At 34.2% G+C, this 20497-nt stretch overlaps 5 protein-coding genes and 1 long non-coding RNA gene across 6 annotated transcripts; 2 read left to right on the plus strand and 4 right to left on the minus strand.

The window, feature by feature from the left end:
• The first annotated feature begins 1880 nt into the window (after positions 1 to 1880).
• On the plus strand, positions 1881 to 2196 carry AT3G05005. Its single transcript, NR_141142.1, has one exon. It is a non-coding gene; the product is annotated as an other RNA (long non-coding RNA).
• A 983-nt stretch (positions 2197 to 3179) lies between these two features.
• CYP71B21 (cytochrome P450, family 71, subfamily B, polypeptide 21) lies at positions 3180 to 4824 on the minus strand. The gene is made up of 2 exons (NM_113526.1): positions 3911 to 4824; positions 3180 to 3801 (listed from the first exon to the last, which is right to left on the minus strand). The coding sequence occupies exons 1-2, from the start codon at positions 4796 to 4798 to the stop codon at positions 3190 to 3192; spliced, it is 1500 nt and encodes a 499-aa protein (NP_189250.1). The 5' UTR covers positions 4799 to 4824; the 3' UTR covers positions 3180 to 3189.
• A 4139-nt stretch (positions 4825 to 8963) lies between these two features.
• Positions 8964 to 10894, plus strand: CYP71B22 (cytochrome P450, family 71, subfamily B, polypeptide 22). The gene is made up of 2 exons (NM_113527.2): positions 8964 to 9949; positions 10073 to 10894. The coding sequence occupies exons 1-2, from the start codon at positions 9062 to 9064 to the stop codon at positions 10685 to 10687; spliced, it is 1503 nt and encodes a 500-aa protein (NP_189251.1). The 5' UTR covers positions 8964 to 9061; the 3' UTR covers positions 10688 to 10894.
• Positions 10895 to 12441: 1547 nt separating this feature from the next.
• Positions 12442 to 14998, minus strand: CYP71B23 (cytochrome P450, family 71, subfamily B, polypeptide 23). The gene is made up of 2 exons (NM_113528.4): positions 14024 to 14998; positions 12442 to 13655 (listed from the first exon to the last, which is right to left on the minus strand). The coding sequence occupies exons 1-2, from the start codon at positions 14915 to 14917 to the stop codon at positions 13044 to 13046; spliced, it is 1506 nt and encodes a 501-aa protein (NP_189252.1). The 5' UTR covers positions 14918 to 14998; the 3' UTR covers positions 12442 to 13043.
• Positions 14999 to 15644: 646 nt separating this feature from the next.
• On the minus strand, positions 15645 to 17642 carry CYP71B3 (cytochrome P450, family 71, subfamily B, polypeptide 3). The gene is made up of 2 exons (NM_113529.3): positions 16647 to 17642; positions 15645 to 16531 (listed from the first exon to the last, which is right to left on the minus strand). Exons 1-2 carry the CDS (start codon positions 17541 to 17543, stop codon positions 15923 to 15925), a joined length of 1506 nt encoding a protein of 501 aa, NP_189253.1. The 5' UTR covers positions 17544 to 17642; the 3' UTR covers positions 15645 to 15922.
• A 13-nt stretch (positions 17643 to 17655) lies between these two features.
• CYP71B24 (cytochrome P450, family 71, subfamily B, polypeptide 24) lies at positions 17656 to 19703 on the minus strand. The gene is made up of 2 exons (NM_113530.4): positions 18720 to 19703; positions 17656 to 18523 (listed from the first exon to the last, which is right to left on the minus strand). The coding sequence occupies exons 1-2, from the start codon at positions 19605 to 19607 to the stop codon at positions 17915 to 17917; spliced, it is 1497 nt and encodes a 498-aa protein (NP_189254.1). The 5' UTR covers positions 19608 to 19703; the 3' UTR covers positions 17656 to 17914.
• Between the last annotated feature and the right edge of the window lie 794 nt (positions 19704 to 20497).

Here is a 20497-nt window from a genome sequence, read left to right on the forward strand (position 1 = left end):
TATTGTGTTAGTTACTTTTAGCTTTTAAAGATATCAAATAACAATTAAAACAATATTAGTTTAATATTTTGCACTTACTTTAATTAATATCAATTAAAATAATGTTAATATATAATTTGAATTATACATAATGGAGTCTAATATAAAGATAATTTTATTTCATGATTATAAGAAAATAAAAAGAAGAATATTTAATTTAAATTGGTATATAGGTAATAAAATTTTAGAATTGAAAAATTAAATAGAAACCAGTTTAAAAATACACGTGCCATGGGGTTTTCACCATTTTTAAATTAAATAATATTGTTTTCAATTTTTTCTTTATGTGAGAATCTCTTAACTAGAGAGTTGGAGATGCTCTGATACCTGACCCATTTTTAACTCTTTTTTTTTTTTTTTTTGAGATTTTACATTTCTTGAAATTGTTGAGATATTTGAGCCAAAGTTCAAAAATATGAATATATAGATGATAATTTGAATTTTTCTATAAGTTAGACAGTGACCCTGACTTTTCTTTGAGGCAAGCCTGAATGGCACATGTTGAGGTACAAATATGAAGATGAAAACTAAACCTCTATTTTTTTTTTTTTTTTTTTTTTTTTTTTGCTAATGACTTAACCTTTACCATGATCTTGAATTCTTTTGTTTTTTGTTTTTGTTTTTGTGTGTGTGTGTGAAATCAATGATTTATTGAACATTCAGAACTTCTGACGTAGTAGGCTTGGAATGCTATATTTGGATTTAACAAAAAAATTCGGATTGACGTTTCCCTACTCAGCATAAGACAAAGAGGGAAAGAAGCATGCCATGTTGAATGTTAACATTTTTTTACTTACTAATGGTGCTTCAAATTTCATATTTTCTTTCATTTTAAAGATAAAAATGAATTGTTTCAAAAAAATAAAATGAATTGTTTCTTTTCAATATGCTTCATTTTCATTTTCAAAAATAAAATAAAATTAAATAGTGTTTTATTTTTAATTGAAGGAATATTAATCACATCTTCATATTTTAAAAGTTAAATTTTTTATTTATAAAATGATCCTTAAAATTATAAACTTATTTTGTACCAAACATATTCTTTATTTTAATATTATCCAATTAGTTTTGAAATTCTATAGTCTTACAATATGATTCTTATTAAAAAGATAAGTGTGATCTCGTTACACCGATTAAAGTTGGGAAAGTGATAAGCTAAATTGTCACGTTATTGACTTGGTGTGGAGCAAAAGAACAATTTCTAAGGATAAAGCATTAAGCTTTAATGATTACAAGACATTGGGAAAATTTATATATGGAGACGATCTGTCCGTCTGTAGACTGTTATCTAAAAGATATCTAAACTTAGAAGTTTATGAAATCATCTAGCAGAAAAGTTATACACGCTATAATTTGGACCTGTCATCCTTAGCCTATATTCTAAGTTGGTCCACATGTTTCACTGATCGATTAAGAGTGTCGTCAAATCCGTATATTGTTAGAGAGAATATTGACTTAAAAATATGCATAAACCAAGCTTAGAGTAAATATAAAACAAAAACCTTTAAAAAGAAAACAACTATATATTATCCTTAAAAAGTAATTTAAACATAAAAATTAATTTATTTTTAATAGATGGTTTTGAGATTATACTTTAAAACTTTTTATTGAATATTAACATGTGATCGAAAAGATCCAAACTTGAATAAGACGTACGTGTTAGAAGAAAAAATTACCCAAAATTAAGAACTCACTTTTTAGAAGTTCCAACTACAAAATAAATGTCCAAAATGAAACGCCGTTCAATCAGGTCAGTCATTGCCAAATTCCAGCCCAACAAAGTTAGTTTTCTTTCAGCCCAAAAACACCATTAAAGTTCGAACTCACTTTTCTTTGCTTTGCTTCTCAACATGGAAGTGTCAACTTGCCTCCCACCCGGACAGCGACAATGATGGAAGTCCAAAGAACCAACTCTGTTTATGATCTGTGCACTGCAGATTTTGTATATCCATCGCACATTTTTCCTTCTAGAGAGTACATAAATTTCATGTGTGAATGTGTTTTCTATAGCCTCCATCAAATGTAAGGATCCCCAGAGGATTAAGACACACCCTTCGAACATCGGTTGACTATGCACGTATGGGCTTAATTATTTCGCCACCGGCTGCCTGTTTTGTAGTTTTATTCACAGATGTATAACGTACACTTTTTTCTTCAAGTTTTAACGGTTGCACTTCATAAATTCTATAGTGCAACAACAACTTGAATGGCAAACGCGCTTATGCGCCATGAATAGCCTAGAGAATGTAGCAAATCAAATAGATATCATGTCTTCAAGGAACATTGACTGATTCTACTGTTATTAAAAACAGCTTATGGATTCGATTTTTCTTAATTTTGAAGGATTTGAGAGGATTTGAGAAGATTTTTTACTTAAAATAAAGAAATCTAAATTTGATGGTTTTAAATAAAATTTAAAAATTTTACAACAAATTATATTAACTTTCCTAAAATAATCAAAATCATATAAAAATTTACTAAAAATTCAAATCATTTGGATTTTACGAGATGAAGTAAATTTGATTGCATGGGACAGATTTGGATATCAACGAGATGAAGTATATAGCACGCAAGAACTAAGGCACATTTTTTTATCAAAAAAAAAAGAAAAAGATATGAGATAACCCAAAGCACACTTTATGTGACGGTTTTAAAGTTCAATGGCATGTTGGTGTTTTATAATCTTTTATTAATCATGTGTTTGTTTGAATATTTTTTTATACTAAAACTGATTAAAAATATTGGTTAGGTCAATAATCTTCGTCGATCTGTAATTTAACTCAGTAATATTATTTGATGTATATCTGACTAATAACATATAAAAATATTATTTTATTTGTTCTCACGCCAAAACAAAAGAGTCATGTCACGTAACGTAAGAACTAAGAAATCCAGTTCGAAAAGTTGGTTAGGATTAAACCATGTATAAAGGATTTATACTTATTTAATTTAATTAATAAAATAATAAAGATATATCTAAAACTAAAAGGTTATCTAAAACAAGACTTACAAATTTTAATAAACAAACAAGTGACATAATAATGGGAACATATACAAAAGAAGTAAGAGATAAAAGAATCGTGAGACTACAAAAGAGCCAAATAATCAAATAAATATGACGACCGTAGTGTGTTCGCAAGGCATCAGCGATCAGTAATGAAGAACTGGCACGAGCTCAAGTGGGACTTTCTTGGCAATGACGAAAGCTCCAGCTTCTTCCATGTTAATGTCTGCAATGGCCATTCCATAGGGTAAACTCCAATCGAAGAAGTAAAGAACGTTAAGGAGGCCGAGCTCAACGATGGTCATTCCCGTGGCCATCCCGGGACAGATCCTACGGCCTCCACCGAATGGCAACAATTCAAAATGCTGACCCTTGTAGTCGATAGGGCTATCAACAAACCTCTCAGGGATAAACTCGTTAGGATTTGTCCAGCAGTTGGGATCACGTCCTATTGCGTAAGTGTTGATCTCGATCATTGTGTTTTTGGGAATGTTGTAGCCTTGAATCTTCACATCAGACATTGTCTCTCTTGGGAGCAAGAGAGGAGCGGGTGGGTGTAGTCGGAATGTTTCTTGGATCACAAGCTTCAGGTAGTGAACTTTTTCGAGATCCTGCTCCGTGATTTTTTCTTTGTTGTCTCCGAGTAATTCTCGAATCTCTTGTTGAAGTTTCTTCATCACTCTAGGATGTCTAGTTAACTCTGTCAATGCCCATATCATTGTGATCGCTCCTGCGTTCACTCCCGCCAAAAACACATCCTGATCATATTACAAACAAAATTTAGTTACATTGACCAATAAATTCAAAGAGAAATCTTATGAACCATCATATATTCATATAATGTATTTAAAAAACATTTACACTCACCGACATGACTCCTTTGAGATGATCATAAGTGACTTTAAAAGAGCCGACTTTGCTCTCTTTATTGATCATATCCAACATGACACCAACAATGTCTGAATGATCTTCCGATTGCCAGGGCTTCAAATGATCATCGATCACATGTTGAAAGAAATTACTTAGTCTAGCAAAGGCTTTGTGCAACCTCGAATGTTGACCGGAGATCCGATCAATAGCCCACCCAAGACCGGCAGGGAAGAAGTCAATGAATGCGAATGAGCCAAGATTGGTCTCAGACTCAAGCACAAGCTCTTCAACTTTATCCATATCGACAAAATCGCACTCATGGAAGTTCTGTCCGAAAGCGAGTCTACATACGATACTAGCGGTATAAGAGAAAAGAGCCTTTCTCAAATCCACCAAAGTTTGTGTTTGAGCAGATTCTGTGACTTTCTTGACGAGCAATTCACTCTCTTCTTCTCTAATATACCGGAAAGCCTTTAACTTTTTTGAGCTAAAGAGCTCGAGCATCGCAAGCTTTCTCATCTCTCTCCAGTCTTCCCCGTATTGTGCAAAGCCAATGTCTTTGAAGTTATATGTAAATAACCCGGTGGCAGATAGCTTTGGTCGGGTGCAAGTCTCGAGATCGTGAGTCTTTAAAACTTCTTCGGCTGCTTCTTTTGTGGAGAACACTACCACAGGGACTACACCGAAACGAAGAAACATCACGGGTCCATACTCTTGGGAGAGTTTATAAAAAGATCTATGAAGAGATTTTCCAAGTTGGTGCAAGTTTCCGATGATCGGAAGACTTATAGGTCCCGGAGGAAGCTTCCCTTTCGACGGTAAAAGCCTTTTGTAAAAAACAAGAAAGAGAGGTAAGAGCAAGAGGAAACAGAGAAAGATCGACATTTTGATGTTTCTTCTTCTTCTTCTTCTTGTTGTTCTTCGTGTTGTTGTGTGTTATTGTAAAGTTGTTTTTGCGTTTTGAGTGAAGAATATTGAGTTGTAATAAGAGCTATATATAGGTACGTGTTATGGGCTTCACATTGACTAAGTCAAAGATTTTCATTGTATTTAAAAGTTTAATAAGAAAGGAAATTGACAACGTGCGTGGTCCATTAATACGCATGTCGTCTACGACAATAAATCTCCGACGTCAGGCGGCTAAATCATCTAGCCATGAGCCGCCGCAAATCTACTTAAACTGCCTTCAAAACCGGTTTGTCGCTCAACTCAATTTATGTACTACAATTTTACTTTAAGCCGGCTTTAAAGGCATACAAGACTTTCAAGTTTCAACTTATTATTGAGGGTTAGTCTCTTCCTTTTTACACATTCTTATAATAAGAATGGGAAAGTTAGAGAGGCATTCTCTGTGTTAAATAATCCAGGAAACTAAAGTTTGATGATATAATATAATAGAAAAAGAACAAGTGAAATTAACTAATAATATATTTCACTTAGAAAGTTAAAGTTGCTTGAAAGCCATCAAGGTATATGGGCGGATTTACGCGCATATTTCTTTTATAATACTTTTGTACTCCACAGAAGACTAAATTCACTCAATCTTTTTATTTTATGTACTAACATGTAGAAGCCGTACGTAGATCACCTTAAGAAAATATTGACTTATAACACGTGATTAATTTCAACATTAGCACTCCATCATTCAAATAATACTGTTAGTAAAACAAAACTGCCCGTCAAAATTCGTAAGATCGGTTTATTAAACATTGGTTCATCATATCCATGTTTTCTTTGTTTAAAAAAAACAATCTGTTTAAGGCAAGTCTATTTATTTACACACATTTTTTTATCTACAAGCAAAAAGTGTTTATAGAATGGAAACAATCCAGAAAGCAATAGAAGATCACATAATTACATTTATTTTATATAATAAAATCTTCTCTAAAAAAACAAAAACATGATAACCCAAATGCCGAAAATAGATATACCTTGGATAGAACGTTAAAGAAAAACCGATTAAATATATCGTTATAAGTAAAAATATTCCATTAAAAAGGAGAACAACTCTAGAAGCGGAATGTATAGGGTTAGTTTGGAATATGCAAACAAGGAAGATTTGGGAGCGCAATACTAGTTTTCATTTGACGAGGAATTATCATGTAGATTAAGACCATGGAACAATTTCCCTCAAACTCAAAATTAGCTAAATCACTTCCTTGGCCAGTTATACTTAGGTCCGTTAGAAAAATCGGTTCTTAAACAAGAAACCCATGAACTCTTCACTAAATACTTTCCTACACATAATCATTCTTTGTTTGGTTCAATTTTATTTTATAACACAAGATTTAGTTCTATAATTCAATTATATATAACTGAAAAATAACAAGCTTAAACTAAATAATAAATTATCGAATGACTAGCTATCCTATGAATTCGACAATGGCTATAGCTAGGTATATTAACGATAACATTAATGTTGTTGTTTCTTCTGAAACTTGAATCAACACTGACATTACAATCCATTTTGATTTTGTGGATAATGATTTGATGGTTTGTGTTTATGGACCACTTTACGTCTTGATTTCTGCTTTATTAGATGATCCATCCCTATTGGACCTTTTCCCTTTTCAAGAGTCTACAAGTTTCGTCTTTTTGAAGGTCTTTTTCTCTCCGTTACGTTGATAAGATCTATATATAGAATTCTCATGGATTGATTACCAAATAAAATAAATAACGCCAAAGGTGTTTGAGTTTTTTTTCTAAGAAACTTTGTTAGGCTTGCCCACTTCGAAATCTACAAACTATATATTACACACAAAAAATGGTAAGACGAAGATCGAAAACTCCAACACTTTTCCACTATTAACTTTTTGAGAAATAATATTTACATATATATAACAAAACTTCTCGAGAGATTACATTTTTTATTTCCAACCTCGAGAGATTACATTGACGGCCGGTCAAATATTTGAACTATATATATACACTATCTTATTCAACATCCGTATATAGGATCTAGATACACATGCACCCGTATTTATATAGTTAAACAGTACCAGTATCAATGAAAATCTTAGTACACGAGTAGACCCGGCATTAAGCTTTTTTCAACCAAATTTGGGAACGTAAAAGTATGAACATAACGAATTTTCAATAGTACTGATAATTAGGGAATCTGGCACACAAATGAATGCATTAAAAAAAATATAAGGTATATACAATATACTTCTCTCGCATATGATCAAGATCAATTATCCTTAGAACCGCCGCGACAAAATTTGTGACCTTTTTTTTGTCAAAGAAAATTTGTGACTTTTTCATAAAGAAAATAATTGTACGGCGTTTAAAGTCAAGATATATGCAACTGTTGAATTGAATTGAATTGAATTGAAATACTTTAACAAAAAAAAACTGTTGAATTGAAATAAAAATACAGTAAAATTCAAATCTCGTAAAAGTTTAAATACGTGAATAGATAACATGTCGTTGAAAAAAAGAAAATTAGATAACACAGTCCTACGTAATCATTTACGATAAAAAAAAAAAAAAAACTCAGTAGTACGTGACGCATAACTTGCTTTTCTTGAAACCTTTGCCAGAAAAAGAAATTTTGCATTTGACGTTTGTTTGACCAACGACTCGAATACAAAATATTATAAAACCTCGTATTGTAATGCCGGAGATGGAGAAGCTAGGTCACGTGATCGACCGAGCTGATAAATCTCATTTAATATTTTTAATATTTTTTACAGCGATTTTACTAGAACAATATTATATTTACGGTCAATTTTTTCAGATCAAAGTATATTTATATTATAAATATTTGACCAACAAAAAATTAACAATTACTTTTGCTTTAAAAACTAATACTAGTAATAATTAGCTTACCAACGTAAATACAATGTCTAAAACAGTTTACATCATAATTAACCTTCATATGATTATAGTCTTAATCCGGCTTTTAGTTTTAGAGATGGTCTTACTAGCTCCAAAACCCAAACAATAATATGGAGATTGTTCAAAATAACACTAGCTAGGGGTACGGTTAAACTGTGAAATAACTATATCACACATTCACACGTTTAATTGGAGTCTACACGATTTTAAGTTAAGCATTTTTATGTTTATAAAATAATGGTTTGTATTTATATTATCTTAAGAAATTTTTGTTAGGGTTTGAGTTTAGCAAGTTATTTTTATATGAAGGTTTGAGAAATGTTAAAAGTACACAAACGGATTTTTCCTAAAATAGTCTACAAAGGAAAACGATCGACAAAGAAGAAAGAAGAATATTATTATCTGTTCTTTTATTTTTCTTCGTTCAAATTTCTAGAGCCAAGGAATTTTTGGTTATTTTGAGTGTAATTTTGTTTCCGTTGTCTACAACTCAAAATGACATAATACTTAATTAGACTATAAACCTCAGTCTTGGATCTCATATATTTTTTGTTTTACCTAATATTAAAAACATGGTAATTCCTCGATTAATACTATCTACATATTATATATATGTAGATTTTGCTTGAATTGTTTGAAGATAATATATACTTCACTATTGAGAAACTTTGATTATTTAGACTCGTATGCTTTCAATGCTTTTAGGTTCTATATAATCTTTTATGAAATTAAATATCAAACACTTAACTATATATGTAGATTTTTATATATCATAAACAAAAATCTTTTGTCCAAAAAAAAGAACAAAAAAATCCAAACATTTAATGTTCAAGTTAATATTATTCCAAATTTTAGTCTATATATAATCATTCCATGCATCTAGATTAAGATGTGTTCAAGAAATCGGTAAATCATTTCCGCGTCCATTCAAGCCAAATCATTCAACGGAGATATGACGGTGGCTTTCTACAATAATATTTGATTGATTGAGCCATCGGAAGGATTTTGAAGTTTTTTCTTTCAGTAAAAAAAAAAACGTATTGCAGATTATTCATTATTGCCAAAGCGAGAAAGAACAAAAAAAGGACACATTTGTGTTTGTGCCTTCAACCACGTGCCTCAGAGTAAAGTTGCCATAATTCAACTTTTCCAATCCAACAAATACAAAACTATCATTTAGTCAAAACTTTACCACTACATTTATGTCTATAAATAACGTACCATCCACAACTCATTGCTCTTCACTCCAAAACATAAAACAATAACCTTAGAAAGAAAAAAAAGAGAAAAAAACAGATCAAATCAAGAATGTCGATCTCTCTCTATTTCCTTTTGCTCTTGCCTCTCTTTTTAATCTTCTTCAAAAAGCTCTCACCTTCTAAAGGAAAGCTTCCTCCTGGACCTCTAGGTCTTCCGATTATCGGGAACTTGCACCAACTTGGAAAATCTCTCCATAGATCTTTTCATAAACTTTCTCAAAACTATGGACCCGTGATGTTTCTACATTTCGGTGTGGTCCCTGTGGTTGTGGTCTCCACAAGAGAAGCAGCTGAAGAAGTTCTCAAGACTCATGATCTCGAGACTTGTACCCGACCAAAGCTAACAGCGACCAAATTGTTTTCTTACAACTACAAAGACATTGGCTTCGCTCAATACGGTGATGACTGGAGAGAGATGAGGAAGCTTGCGATGCTCGAGCTTTTTAGCTCGAAAAAGCTCAAGGCTTTCAGGTATATTAGAGAAGAAGAGAGTGAAGTCCTAGTCAATAAACTCTCGAAATCTGCTGAGACACGAACTATGGTAGACTTGAGAAAAGCTCTTTTCTCTTATACCGCTAGTATCGTATGTAGACTCGCTTTTGGACAGAACTTCCATGAGTGCGATTTTGTCGATATGGATAAAGTTGAAGATCTTGTGCTCGAATCTGAGACCAATCTTGGCTCATTCGCGTTCACTGACTTCTTCCCCGCAGGTCTTGGGTGGGTTATAGACCGGATCTCTGGCCAACATTCGGAGTTGCACAAAGCCTTTGCTAGACTTAGTAATTTCTTTCAACATGTGATCGATGATCACTTGAAGCCCGGGCAATCTCAAGATCATTCAGACATCATTGGTGTCATGTTAGATATGATCAATAAAGAGAGTAAAGTCGGTTCCTTCCAAGTCACCTACGACCATCTTAAAGGAGTCATGTCGGTGAGTATTACAATCTTTTAAGGTTTTTGTGTAAAGAAATTAAGTTGACAATCAAATATGTATTATAATTTTATTTTTATGTAATACATATGAAATTAATATTTGTTCTTTTAATATGGTCAGGATGTGTTTTTAGCGGGAGTGAACGCAGGAGCGATCACAATGATATGGGCGATGACAGAGCTAGCCAGACATCCGAGAGTGATGAAGAAACTTCAACAAGAGATTCGAGAAATACTCGGAGACAACAAAGAAAAAATCACGGAACAAGATCTCGAAAAGGTTCACTACTTGAAACTTGTGATCGAAGAAACATTCAGATTACATCCTCCAGCTCCTCTCTTGCTACCTAGAGAGACAATGTCTGACTTAAAGATTCAAGGCTACAATATTCCCAAGAACACGATGATAGAGATCAATACTTATTCAATAGGACGCGATCCTAATTGCTGGGAAAACCCTAACGATTTCAACCCGGAGAGATTTATCGATAGCCCTGTCGAATATAAGGGTCAACATTACGAGTTGTTGCCTTTTGGTGCTGGTCGCAGGATTTGTCCAGGAATGGCTACGGGGATAACTATCGTCGAGCTCGGTTTACTTAATGTTCTTTACTTCTTTGATTGGAGTTTGCCTGATGGAATGAAAATTGAAGACATAGACATGGAAGAAGCTGGAGCTTTCGTCGTCGCCAAGAAAGTCCCTCTTGAGCTGATTCCAACTCCACATCAGTGGTGAAGTTATGAAGAGGTGTAAATAATCTAATAAGATCAAGATTTTCTCTTGCGATCGGTTTCATTTTTATTATATTGTTATTTGTTACGTTCATGAGTTGTTGTTATCAGTAGACATTTGTATGTTCATTATGTTTTTTGTTTATTTTAATGTTCATTATGTTTAATTCATGTTTGAAATAAAGAAACGTCCGATTGTGACATTAGTTATCATATTGTCTTCTCTTCTAGTATCATTCAAACTTCATAGTTTATTTAACGGACTACTTGAATTTAAAACCAGTTTGAAATTATATAAGACAACTGATTTGGTTTAATTATAAAGAAAATAATGTACACATTAAAAAAACCCATCTTTGAGTATTTTAGCATATAACTAACTTGACAAAACCCTAAATTTGTTTTTTTGGGGGTGAAATTTAAAATTGTGTACGTGGTTGGAAAGTAAGTATCCAACGTTTTATAAAAGAAGCAATTAATTTAAAACCAACCCATCTTAGAAGCAATTAATTTTGGGCCAATGAAATTAGATACACCACATTTAGTAAGCAGGCCAGGGCCTCATGATAATTAGTTGAGACAAGACAACAAATAACGTAAGCAGTTTACAAAAACACCTTACTACGCATAATTGCGTTTATCCGTAGAAGTTTTTATAGCGTCATTTTCTTTCGGTAATGAAAATCCTTTATATCTTCTTCTTTTTACAGAGATTAAAACGAAGATTTTCACCAACTCATGCAAGCTTTTATGAGTTTTAAATTTAAACTAGAGCACAAAAGCAGCATTATATCGGTCTTGTTGGAAAGATTTGATGATTCAAAAAATTGGACTATTCTTTATAGTCCACTTGGTTAAATAATTGGTGGACATGCATGCATGTTGGTACTTGGTACGATTATGCATGCATTAAAATCGACCATAGCCATACAACAAATAGCCATAAATGCGAGGACCACATTTTCCTAGTTTATCTGAAAACTTTAAGCCGCCGTTCACTGTTGAATACAAGAAATTATTATTTTTAAGGAATAAAATAAAGCGTTTTGTATGAAATTTCTTCTAGAAATACGGTCTAGCGAAAAATTTGAAATTGACTGTTCGTAACCAAAATATAGAAACCATATACGAAACAAGGTTTGCGATCATTTTTTCTGTTTTTTTTTTGTAAACCGCATGAGTTCCAAAATTTTGACTCATTTTCGGTGTCCGGAACTAGTCTATAATCCATTCCAATTTAAAGATGTTCCTCTATCACAAAGAGCCATAAAATCCGGAGTACAAGAGAACCAAAACCCTTGTACTACTACCACTTGGCCACCACTGCCACGACCACCTCTTTGGTAGGTTTTGCGGTCTTTCATGATTTATTTCTCAATTTTTTCATAAGATGTCAGTTATATTTTCTTAAGTATTATTACTACTAAAACCAGTCATGATCAACTCTCCCTTACAATGATACAATGTTTTCTAGTCTACAACGTTATTTTTCGTACTGCATTCATGAGTTCAACTTTGAACACACGGTCTAAAACGTAGTTATCATTTAGAAGCAACGTTAAAATGACACGAATCTTTATTTCTTCTCACAATAGTCTTATGGATAGCATCTTCTTACTTGTCTCATGTCACCTCTTTTTTTCTTTGCTAAAAGGTTATCTTGTCGTCTCTCTCTTGATTTCTTTGTTGTGGCCGGCGTTTGCAAGTCCACTAATGGTTATCCGCCACAAAAAAAACACATCCGTACATGATAAAAACTTTGAATTGAAAATGTTAAAAGTCAATAATTTCAAATATCAATTCATACTTATACAGAAAAAAAAAATATATATATACATATATATATATATATATTATATGTACATAATCTTCTAAGAAGCTACTGTGATAAGATAGAATGCGGGATATGCTACCTAGGAGTTGGAACAAAATCTCCAAACTAAAAGGCCATTGATCGCTGAAAAGAAAGCCCAATAACTAAGATAGTATTGGAGAAGCAAATATTAGCCAACTTTAATTATAGCCCATTTTGGCAGTTGTACGCCCTTCATAAACTTCTTTTGTTTACAAACATTTAAACCAATCATAAGTACATTCTCTTCCAATACTTTTAACCAATCAAAGTCTTAATTACATCAAAAATGTATTAATATCATAACTAAACTTCCCGGTTACCTATCATGTCCCACAACAATCTTCAAAATTACATGCATTTATTAATATATGATATGCTCAAATGTAGAAATAGAATATACAACAACCGGTCCACAAACCAAATTAACACTACTTCATTATACAATGAAGCATGAGAAAAAGAAAGAAAGTATTCTTCCTTATTTTAAGATGATTATATTTTTGATTCATTGACGACGAGTAGGCACAAGTTCAAGCGAAACTTTCTTGCCAATAATAATCGCACCTTCTTCTTCCAAATCGATATCTTTCACTGTCCTTCCTTCAGGCAATCCCCAATCAAAGAAGTAAAGTAAATTCAACAATCCTAATTCGACTGTCGCGATCCCCATCGTCATACCGGGACAAATCCTTCTACCAGAACCAAACGGTAGAAGCTCGAAGTTAAGTCCTCTATAATCAACAGAACTATCAACGAATCTTTCCGGTTTAAACTCTTCTGGATTCTCCCAGAGGTCAGGATCACGTCCTATCGCGTAAACATTGACCATGATCTGAGTTTTCTCTGGAATGTCATAGCCTTGGATCTTGATTTTAGCCATTGCCTCTCTTGGTAATAAAAGTGGAGCTGCTGGGTGTAATCTAAATGTCTCTTTGATCACTAGCTTGAAGTAGTTAAGTTGGTTAAGATCTTGTTCTGTGATTCTGTCTCTTTTTTCACCAAGTACTGTCCTAACCTCATCTTGCACTTTCTTCATCACTCTTGGGTTTCTTATTAACTCTGTCATTGCCCAAAGAATGGTCGTTGCACTTGTGTTTACTCCGGCTAGAAATATATCCTAAATTCAATCGCAAAAAAGATAAAATTTTAATACACATGCCATATAAGGAAAAAAGAATTAATTAATGTTATATAAATAATTAAGGAATGTTTTAAAGAATATTAATTCTCTTAGTGAAAAATATGAGAAAAATTATGAAAATATAAGATTCTAATTTCTAAGTTTTTAACTCACCATCAATTTGTTGTTACTGACCTAATCGATTACCTTTAAAATGTCATAAATTCTTAAATTTGATTTGTCCGTATCTCCTCAATTTGTTCGATATTATAATAACCTATTTTTTTCTACATTTATTTATGCATACTAATCAATTCATTCCACCTAGGTCAACGACGGATTAAAGATTATTTAGAAATGCTTACAGAGATGATTCCTTTGATATGATCAGTAGTGAGCTTAAAAGAACCATCTTGGCTTTGTTTATTCATCATATCAATCATCACATCCACAACATCTGGAGTCTCTAATACTTTTCTTCCTGGCTTTAGATGATCATCGAGCACTTGGTTAAAGAATCCGTCGAGATCAGCAAAAATTTCGTTAAGGCTCTTGCTTTGACCGGTGATTTTATCAAGAATCCAACCTCCGGGGAAGAAGTTAGAGAAAGCGAATTTCGCCTGAATCTTCTCCGACCTAGAAGCTAAATCCTCCATGCTATCTTCATCTATAAACTCGGATTCGTGAAGATTTTGACCGAAAGCGAGTCTACACACGATACTAGCGCTTAGAGTGAAAAGGGCTTTCTTCAAATTCACGGGAGATTGTTTCTCTGAAGCTTCAGAGAGTTTCTTGACCAACAAGTCATTCTCTTCTTCTCTTATATACCTAAAAGAGTTGAATTTTTTCAAGCTGAATAGCTCGATCACAGCGAGCTTCCTCAACGCTCTCCATTCTTCGCCGTAAGGAGCGAATCCTATGTCTTTGAAGTTGTAAGATATTGTTTTTGACGCTATGGTTTCTGGTCGGCTGCAACAATCTAGGTCATGAGTTTTGAGAACTTCTTCTGCTGCTTGGTTTGAGGAGATTACGACTAGAGGGACGTATCCTAACTGGAGCTGCATCACTGGTCCGTGGATTTTCCAGAGGTTTAGGAGACATTTGTGAGGTAATCCGTTAAGGTAGTGTAAGTTTCCGATAATCGGAAGTTTTGGTGGACCCGGAGGAAGTTTCAGTTTTGAGGATTGAGATTTTCTTGTGAAGATTATTGTTACTAAAAGAAGTAGCAAAAGCAAGAGGAAACAGAGGAAAATTGACATTTTTTTTTTCTTGCTCTGTTTTTTTTTTTTTTTTTTCCTTCTCTATTTACTAAGTGAAGAAGAATATAAATTTAAAGAGAAATGAAATTAGACTTTTTAATATTTTTATTTTTTTGGATCAACTAGACTTTTCAGTCTCGAAGACTTTGGAGTCTTTAGTAGACTTCAGAGGATGATTTTTGCACGGCAACTCTCTATTTCATGGGTCAGTTTCAATAGTGCAAAGTCAATGATGAATTTTCGATAAATTATTCGAGGTTTATATATATAAAATTTATCTGGGGGATATGTGGGCCCTGTTCTTTGATTGATCGCTACGTCAGCTACCTGCGATCTAAAAAAAGCTTTCATCTCTCTTTCACTTTCATTTCTTCTCTCTTTCATCTCTGCCGCAGCGACTGTAATTCGGCCATTCTATAGACGCTGAAATTTTCAACGTCTCAAATTCCCTTTCTCCTATCTCTTCAGATCTATCGCTGCGACTCTTTCATTCATCTCACCTTCATCTCTCATTCTTTTTTCTTTTATATTTTGTGCCGCCGGTGCTTGTCGCAGCGATCAACAAAAGAACAGGGTAATAGTCAAGCCATTCATCCCAAAAAATCTAAAATAGTAGAGATGTTCATCTTAATGAAAGTGTAGATGTTGTTTGAACAGTACTGAAGCTGTTGGAACAACAGATGAGATCGAGAATAAGTCTTTCTTGACGTAACGTAGAAGCTAAAAAGCCACGTGGGTTGTGGGCCATTGTTCAAGTTAAGCCCAATTGTCTCGTAGAGACTTCAAACGTGACTTGAGTCGTCAAGGATTTTTGGCCCTTGATATAAATACCAAAAGACGACAATAACAATTTAGGTTATAGTCTTATAGACTAACGTTCACAAGCATTCCAGGCATTACAATTGTCCTGCTGGTCTTGTAATAAAAATATATGTTACATAACATTTTTCTGTTTCGACAAGCAAATATATAACTTCATTTTTATTTATAGAGTTGGAACATCATTCAATGATGAATAATTGGGACAAGTTCAAGAGGAACTTTCTTAACAATTGTGGCATCACCAGCCTCTTCCATGTCAATATCTTTATCCTCCTCAGCCAATCTCCAATCAAAGTAGTAAAGCAAGTTCAATAGTCCCAGTTCAACGGTCGCTATTCCAAAAGCTATCCCTGGACATATCTTCCGACCAGAACCAAATGGTAACATCTCAAAACTATTTCCTTTGTAATCCATAGGACAATCGATAAATCTCTCCGGGTTAAATTCCTCAGGGTTTTCCCAGAGTTCAGGGTTTCGTCCTATCGACCATGCATTAACCAAAAGAATGGTTTTCCGAGGAATGTCGTAGCCTTGAATCTTGATATCAGCCATTGTCTCTCTTGGAAGTAAAAGAGGTGCTGGTGGGTGTAGTCTTAAGGTTTCTTTGATCACAAGCTTCAAGTACTGAAGCTTATCGACATCTTCTTCTTCGATTCTCTCCTTCTGTTTGATTCCAATGCATGTTCGGATCTCTTCTTGAGCTTTCTTCATTACCCGTGGGTTCTTAACAAGCTCTGCCATTGCCCAAATCATGGTGATGGCACTTGTGTCTACTCCAGCAAGATATATATTCTAGGTCAACAATGACACAAGATGGTTAAGAACATATTTAACTTAAGAGATAAGATACTTTAGAGATAAAAGTCCCTGAGTTTTGACAGAACTGTGAACTAGATTTTATGCTTACTTGGATAATTCCTTTGAGATGATCAATGGTGAGTTTGAAAGATTCATCTTGTTCTTGTTTATAAATAGTCTCTAAGATCGAGTCGATGATATCAGGGCGATCTTGATTTGTTTTGTCTTCAGGATTCTTCAAGTGACCATCAATTACATGATTTAGCAAAGTATCAACCTCGACGAAAACTTTGTGAAGTGTCTTATGTCGTCCTGACACAAAGTCCATAAACCATCCCACACCAGCAGGGAAAATATCAGAGCTGCTTAGAGACCCAACTTTCTGGACCTCAAACATGAGTTCTTCGATCTTTTCCTTATTGACATGCTTGTTCTGGTCTAAACGCTGCCCAAAGGTAGCCCTGAATATGATACTCCCAACTAGATAGAAAAGTGTTTGGCTCAAATCCACTGTATTCTTCTTCTTAGCTGATTCCTTTAGTTTCTTGACCATCAAATCATTTTCTTCCTCTCTGATGTACCTAAAAGATCGAACCTTTTGCGTGCTGAAAAAGTTGATTAAGGAAAGCTTCCGCAACTCTCTCGAAACCTCCCCGTATGGCGCAAAGGCGATGTCTTTACCATCACGCGAGAATTTTGATGAGGCGTTGGTCTTAGGTCTAGTACAACACTCAAGGTCATGTACTTTGAGAACTTCTTCCGCTGCTTCTTTTGATGAGATCACAACCATATCGATAAAACCTAGACGGAGAAGTAACACCGGACCGTGTTTCTTGGAGAGATCATGAAGACATCTATGAAACAATCCTCGAAGCTGGTGTAAGTTTCCGATAATTGGTAGCTTCGGTGGGCTCGGAGGAAGATTTCGTTTCGAGTCTTTGAATTTCTTCATGAATATTAACGATAAAATAACGGGGAGAAAGAAGAAATACAGAAGAATCGACATAGTTTTTGTTTTCCTCTGTTTTGTGTTCTGTTTTTGGTGATAAGAGTAACATTCAGACTATAAAAAAACAGAGTTAAAGACGTCTTTACCACGGCAAAATAAGTCAGGGTCAATAGATATAAATTCACATGTCATTTATTGTCCGTGTGAGGATAAGCTTCGAGAGGTCAAACATTGCTCACAATAACAACTTAGATAAGAGAAAGATTAAACAGAAGTATACAAAAATATATAGAGGAAAAACAGATAGAAGATATACACTATGATACAAACCATTATTTTCTCTTGACTGTAGAAAATGTAATTTTTCTTCATAAGTTTTTTATTCTTATATAGGACTTCGTCTAATGTTGAGCATTTCTCTTTTCTTTTTAGTGATGAAGAACTGGGACAAGTTTAAGAGGAACTTTCTTAATAATAGTGACATCACCAGCCTCTTCCATGTCAAGATCTTTATCCTCCTCAGGTAATCTCCAATCAAAGTGGTAAAGCAAGTTCAATAGTCCCAATTCAACGGTAGCAATCGCAAAAGCTATCCCTGGACATATCCTCCGACCAGAACCAAATGGTAACATCTCAAAGCTATTTCCTTTGTAGTCAATAGGACAGTCAATAAACCTCTCCGGGTTAAACTCCTCAGGGTTTTTCCAGTGTTTAGGATCTCGTCCTATTGACCACACGTTAACCAAAAGAATGGTTTTTGAGGGAATGTTGTAGCCTTGAATCTTGATTTGAGACATTGTTTCTCTTGGAAGTAAAAGAGGAGCTGCTGGATGTAGTCTTAAGGTTTCTTTCACCACAAGCTTCAAGTACTGAAGCTTATCGACATCATCTTCCTCGATTTTTTCATTTTGTTTGATTCCAATGCATGTTCGGATCTCATCTTGAACTTTCTTCATCACCCGCGGGTTTTTAACAAGCTCTGCCATTGCCCAAATCATGGTGATGGCACTTGTATCTACTCCAGCAAGATATATATCCTAGGTCAAGAACGTCACAAAATAGTCAATGACATATTTTGACTCAAGATTTGTTAAGAATTCCATAACAACGAGTATAGAAGATCTCACGTTTATCTATAGATCCTATGAATTTTAACATACTAATGTACTATCAAAGTTTGCGTTCAAGAAAATGTTAGGGAACATATCGATAAAAGTTTTGAACTATGCTTACTTGGATAATTCCTTTGAGATTATCAATGGTGAGCTTGAAAGAATCCCCTTGTTCTTGTTTTCGTATCATATCTAGGAGCGAGTCGATGATATCAGGACGATCATGAGTTATTTCTTCTATAGAGTTTTTCAAGTGATCATCAATAATATGATTCAGCAGAGTATCAACCTCGACGAAGACTTTGTGAAGTTTCTTATTATGTCCCGACACAAAGTCAACAAACCATCCCAAACCACCAGGGAAAAGATCAGAATTACTGAGTGCTCCGAGTTTCTGGACCTCAAACATGAGGTCTTCGATCTTTTCAGCATTCACATGATTGCCCTCGTCGAAACGCTGTCCAAAGGCGGATCTGAATATGATACTCCCAACTAGACCGAAAAGTGTTTGGCTCAAATCTACGGAAGATTTCTTCAGAGCCGCTTCCTTCAGTTTCTTGACCATCAAATCATTCTCTTCCTCTCTGATGTACCTAAAAGATCGAACCTTTGTCGTGCTGAAAAACTTGAGAAAGGAAAGCTTCCGCAACTCTCTCAAAGACTCACCATATGGGGCTAAGCCGATATCTTGACCGTCACGCCAGAGTTTTGATGTGACGTTAGTTATAGGTCTGGTACAACACTCAAGGTCATGTACTTTAAGAGCTTCTTCAGCTGCTTCGGTCGATGAGATCACAACCATATCGAGAAAACCTAGACGGAGAAGCAACACGGGTCCGTGTTTCTTGGAGAGATCGTGAAGACATTTGTGAAACAATCCTCGAAGCTGGTATAGGTTTCCGATAACCGGTAGCTTCAGTGGGCTCGGAGGAAGATTTCGGTTCGAGTCTTTGATTTTCTTTATGATTATTAACGATAAAAGAGCGATGAAGTACAGAAGAATCGACATTGTTTTCGTTTTCTTATGTTTATGTGTTCTGTTTTTTGGTGATAGAGAAACATAGTATTCAGACTATAAAACAAATAGAGTTAACAACGTCTTTACCATGGCAACATAAGTCAGAGTCAATAGAAAAAGTCATATGTCATCTAGTATTTCTGAGGATAAGCTTCGAAAATTGACTTCAAAATATGTGAACACCAATCTACCTTTCAAAAACTACTAGGACACTAATCCTAAATCTACGTTCGAAACTATTCAAACCGGTAGCAAACAAAAAAGAACGAAAACAATTTATCTGAATGATGTCATCTCTTTTTTTTCTTCTCCCGCATTGTTAGTATGGTCAAGAGAGACACCTTTATTAATAACTTGACTATTACTAGCAAATGCTATAGATGGATTGCTAGTAATAGTCAAGGATGAATTGTTAGTATACTCCAAACTAAGCCAAGGCTCATGTAATGAAACTCAAGCTATGGTTTACAGGGAAGTGAGAGATTTGAAGATGAATCTCTGACAATTACCTTGCAAGCTCAGCTCTAGTGTTGTTGTGGAAACTGTTAATCAACATCGATGTAGTGGTTCCACTAGGATACGTAAGTTTGTAGTCCACAATCATCACCTGAGATATACTACTGAATAAGAATTCGTCAAATGAAACAATTACTAATTAGTAATGACATGTGTCCTTCAATTAAACCAAGCCAAATTTAAAAAACGGATTTTTTTTTGATGGACTCGGTTTAATGAGAACCAATAGAATGAGTTTAGAAATTGGTTTAGTAAAATTGGTTTGGTTTAATTGAAGAAACACTCTTCAAACGGTCAAACGGTCTATTTGCATAAGTCTTATGTATATACATTTACGTATTCAATGCATCATTTTGTTGTTGTTA

Source organism: Arabidopsis thaliana, chromosome 3 (assembly GCF_000001735.4).
Source record: "Arabidopsis thaliana chromosome 3, partial sequence".
Taxonomy (NCBI): Eukaryota; Viridiplantae; Streptophyta; class Magnoliopsida; order Brassicales; family Brassicaceae; genus Arabidopsis; species Arabidopsis thaliana.

Bases quoted from the DNA above. Each gene is read 5' to 3' on its own strand.
- CYP71B21 (NM_113526.1), bottom strand. From the start codon at position 4,798: ATGTCGATCTTTCTCTGTTTCCTCTTGCTCTTACCTCTCTTTCTTGTT. The intron at 3,802-3,910 runs GTGAGTGTAAAT...TAATATGATCAG, and splicing joins ATCTCAAAGGAGTCATGTCG to GATGTGTTTTTGGCGGGAGT.
- CYP71B23 (NM_113528.4), bottom strand. From the start codon at position 14,917: ATGTCAATTTTCCTCTGTTTCCTCTTGCTTTTGCTACTTCTTTTAGTA. The intron at 13,656-14,023 runs GTAAGCATTTCT...GATTGAATTTAG, and splicing joins ATATCAAAGGAATCATCTCT to GATATATTTCTAGCCGGAGT.
- CYP71B24 (NM_113530.4), bottom strand. From the start codon at position 19,607: ATGTCGATTCTTCTGTACTTCATCGCTCTTTTATCGTTAATAATCATA. The intron at 18,524-18,719 runs GTAAGCATAGTT...TTCTTGACCTAG, and splicing joins ATCTCAAAGGAATTATCCAA to GATATATATCTTGCTGGAGT.
- CYP71B3 (NM_113529.3), bottom strand. From the start codon at position 17,543: ATGTCGATTCTTCTGTATTTCTTCTTTCTCCCCGTTATTTTATCGTTA. The intron at 16,532-16,646 runs GTAAGCATAAAA...TTGTTGACCTAG, and splicing joins ATCTCAAAGGAATTATCCAA to AATATATATCTTGCTGGAGT.
- CYP71B22 (NM_113527.2), top strand. From the start codon at position 9,062: ATGTCGATCTCTCTCTATTTCCTTTTGCTCTTGCCTCTCTTTTTAATC. The intron at 9,950-10,072 runs GTGAGTATTACA...TAATATGGTCAG, and splicing joins ATCTTAAAGGAGTCATGTCG to GATGTGTTTTTAGCGGGAGT.